Source organism: Sinocyclocheilus rhinocerous, unplaced genomic scaffold, assembly GCF_001515625.1.
Source record: "Sinocyclocheilus rhinocerous isolate Xijiao unplaced genomic scaffold, SAMN03320098_v1.1 scaffold346, whole genome shotgun sequence".
In the NCBI taxonomy this organism is placed as follows: domain Eukaryota; kingdom Metazoa; phylum Chordata; class Actinopteri; order Cypriniformes; family Cyprinidae; genus Sinocyclocheilus; species Sinocyclocheilus rhinocerous.
Genome location: NW_015630993.1, coordinates 494041 through 496312, shown reverse-complemented (window position 1 = coordinate 496312; position 2272 = coordinate 494041). Strand labels below are relative to the sequence as shown.

At 41.3% G+C, this 2272-nt stretch overlaps 1 protein-coding gene across 3 annotated transcripts in view; it reads right to left on the bottom strand.

Annotated features, from left to right (window-relative positions):
- Positions 1-173: 173 nt before the first annotated feature.
- LOC107740939 (disabled homolog 2-like) overlaps positions 174-2272 on the bottom strand; it is a 7610-nt gene continuing 5511 nt past the window's right edge. For all 3 annotated transcript variants that reach the window (XM_016553500.1, XM_016553501.1, XM_016553502.1), the window contains 4 exons: positions 1209-1850; positions 897-1114; positions 638-730; positions 174-500 (listed from right to left, as the gene is read on the bottom strand). In XM_016553500.1, the coding sequence (XP_016408986.1) occupies positions 656-730; positions 897-1114; positions 1209-1850 (935 nt within the window). In that variant the 3' untranslated portion in view covers positions 174-500; positions 638-655. The remainder of the gene's footprint in view (positions 501-637; positions 731-896; positions 1115-1208; positions 1851-2272) is intronic.

Sequence of the window (2272 nt, the reverse complement as noted above, 5' to 3'; positions counted from 1 at the left end):
TGTTATTAGTAATAAAAAAAAAATTAAAGAACAGGTAAAAAAAAAAAAAAAAAAAAACACAAAGCCAGATATTTATTCACTTTCTTTAATGACAAATCATTAGGATTAAGCATTTTTTACTTCATCATAAATGCTCGGGATACTTGCATACAGAAAAGTCATGTACACAAACATGATCAACATCTTTTATTCCCTCTCCTTCTCTATTACACGCTCTAGAAGAACCCTACTTCAACTGTGCATCTTATTTCATGAGTGACTTGGGATTGAAATGGGTTAATGTGAATGGGCTGGAGAAGAAGGGCTGATCTCTGATCAGTTTGAAAGGCACAGAAAGAGGCTACAGCAGATATATAGTGAGAATGAGAACAGTGAAGCACACAATACAAGAAAAGGGGTTTTATGGGCACATTTCTTTCCCATGTAGTAGAATGCTGATTGCAACTCTACAGTGCTTGTGTGGTCCTCTGGCTCAGTAGCACTGGATCAGTGAGAGTGTACTGAAATAAGTATATGAACAGGTCATATATTTATTTTAACACATACTGCAAATCATATGTCTTAGAGACGTATACAATATATAAAATAACCAAACATTTAAAGTAGTATTTAAGTGAGTGTCTTTATAGTTTCTCACCAACAGTGCTAAAGTTTCTCAGGCAAAAGGATTTCCACTAAATGGGTCTCCAAAAGCATCTGCAAGGGCAGCAGTCTGAGCGGCTGGAGTGCTCTGTGATAGAAAACGGGCAACAAAATTAATTCGGAAAAATTCAAAAGGTCAACAAATTTGCAATCCCAAAAACACAGTATAAACAGACAAACACAGTGTTACACATAAAACTGTCTTTTCAACACTATAAGCTTTTAGAATTCAAAAGCTATGTAAATGTACATACCGTATTCATGGGTGGTGCTCCAAAAGGGTTAGTTCCAAAAGTGTCATCAAAAAGGTTTGAGCCTGCTGTGGGAGTTTGGTTTGAGGGTACAGGGGCTGGATTAGGACTGAAGGCAGCATCCAAAAGCCCTGTGACTGGGGCCAGGGTCGGGATCAGACCTGCTCCCTGAGGTACTGCAACAGTAAGAGGGGACTGCCGAGGAGCAAGTTTGGAGGTCCCTGGACAAGACAAGGAACTGTAATTATCAAACCATCGAAATTTCTATTCTCTGTGACATAAATCATAAGTTACAGCTGTTAATTAAATGTATACCATTGGAGTTAACTGAGATTTGGTTTATGTCAAAGTCATCATGATCTGCCACCTCCTGAGCCAAGCCATCCTTGCTAGAAAAGTACTGGTCAAATGAGCCATTGGTGCTTGGACCAGTTCCTTGTTCTGCTCTCTGGGGCTTAACCATCTGGAAATTTTTGAACATATCTTTTCCAGTCTTCTTCTCTTTCTCCCCTAGGGGGTCCAAAGCTGTAAAGGCGCTTTTGACCACTGGCGTATCTTCTTTCACCGGGGGACGGGGTGGAGGTCGAGGAGGAACCACTGCACTCTGCTGCATACCCATCACTGAATTAGGAGGCATCATGGGAGCAAATTGGTTTGGTTGGAAAGGGCTGGCCACAGGACCAGAGGTGGGCCAGGCCCCACCAGGTGCTGCAGTTCCTGGTTGACCCCAGGCTTGAGTGACAGCTGGTGGACCAAAAGGGGAAGCTCCTTGCTGCCCCCATGCAGGTGCAGGCAGTCCTCCAAAGGCAGATGGTTGAGAAAAAAGGCTTGGTTGTCCTGGAACCGTTACTTGAGGAACACTGCCTTGAGGAGGAAACATTGTGGGAGTCTGACTCCATAGAGATGGAGCTGTCCCAGGAATTTGAGTGACAGATGTGGGGCCCAGAGACAATGACCCTACAGAACACAATAATTACATGAATTACAAACATCAAAAAATAAAATCATGTTCACCATGTTCGACGTGACATGCAAAAATGTTCCACTGAAATTGTGTTGTCAAACAACCCAGAAGGCGCTAGGAGAGGAAATTCAGGGGGAAAAAAGGTGATCTTACAATTTTACATGTGCATTGTTTATTTAAATTAATTGATAACATTTACTGAATTGACAGTTTTCATTCTGCCTTTAGAAATCATGAAATTTACTTACAATATAAAAGCAGAATGTTTAGTTTTAAAAACATTGTCTCACAATATTTCCTCACAAAGTAGAAATGGGTCTTTATACAGGAAAAAATATAGGTTTTTAAAAGGTTTTCAATGAGAGAGAGAGGGAGGGAGGGAGGGAGGGAGTGGGGGAGGAGAGAGAGAGAGAGA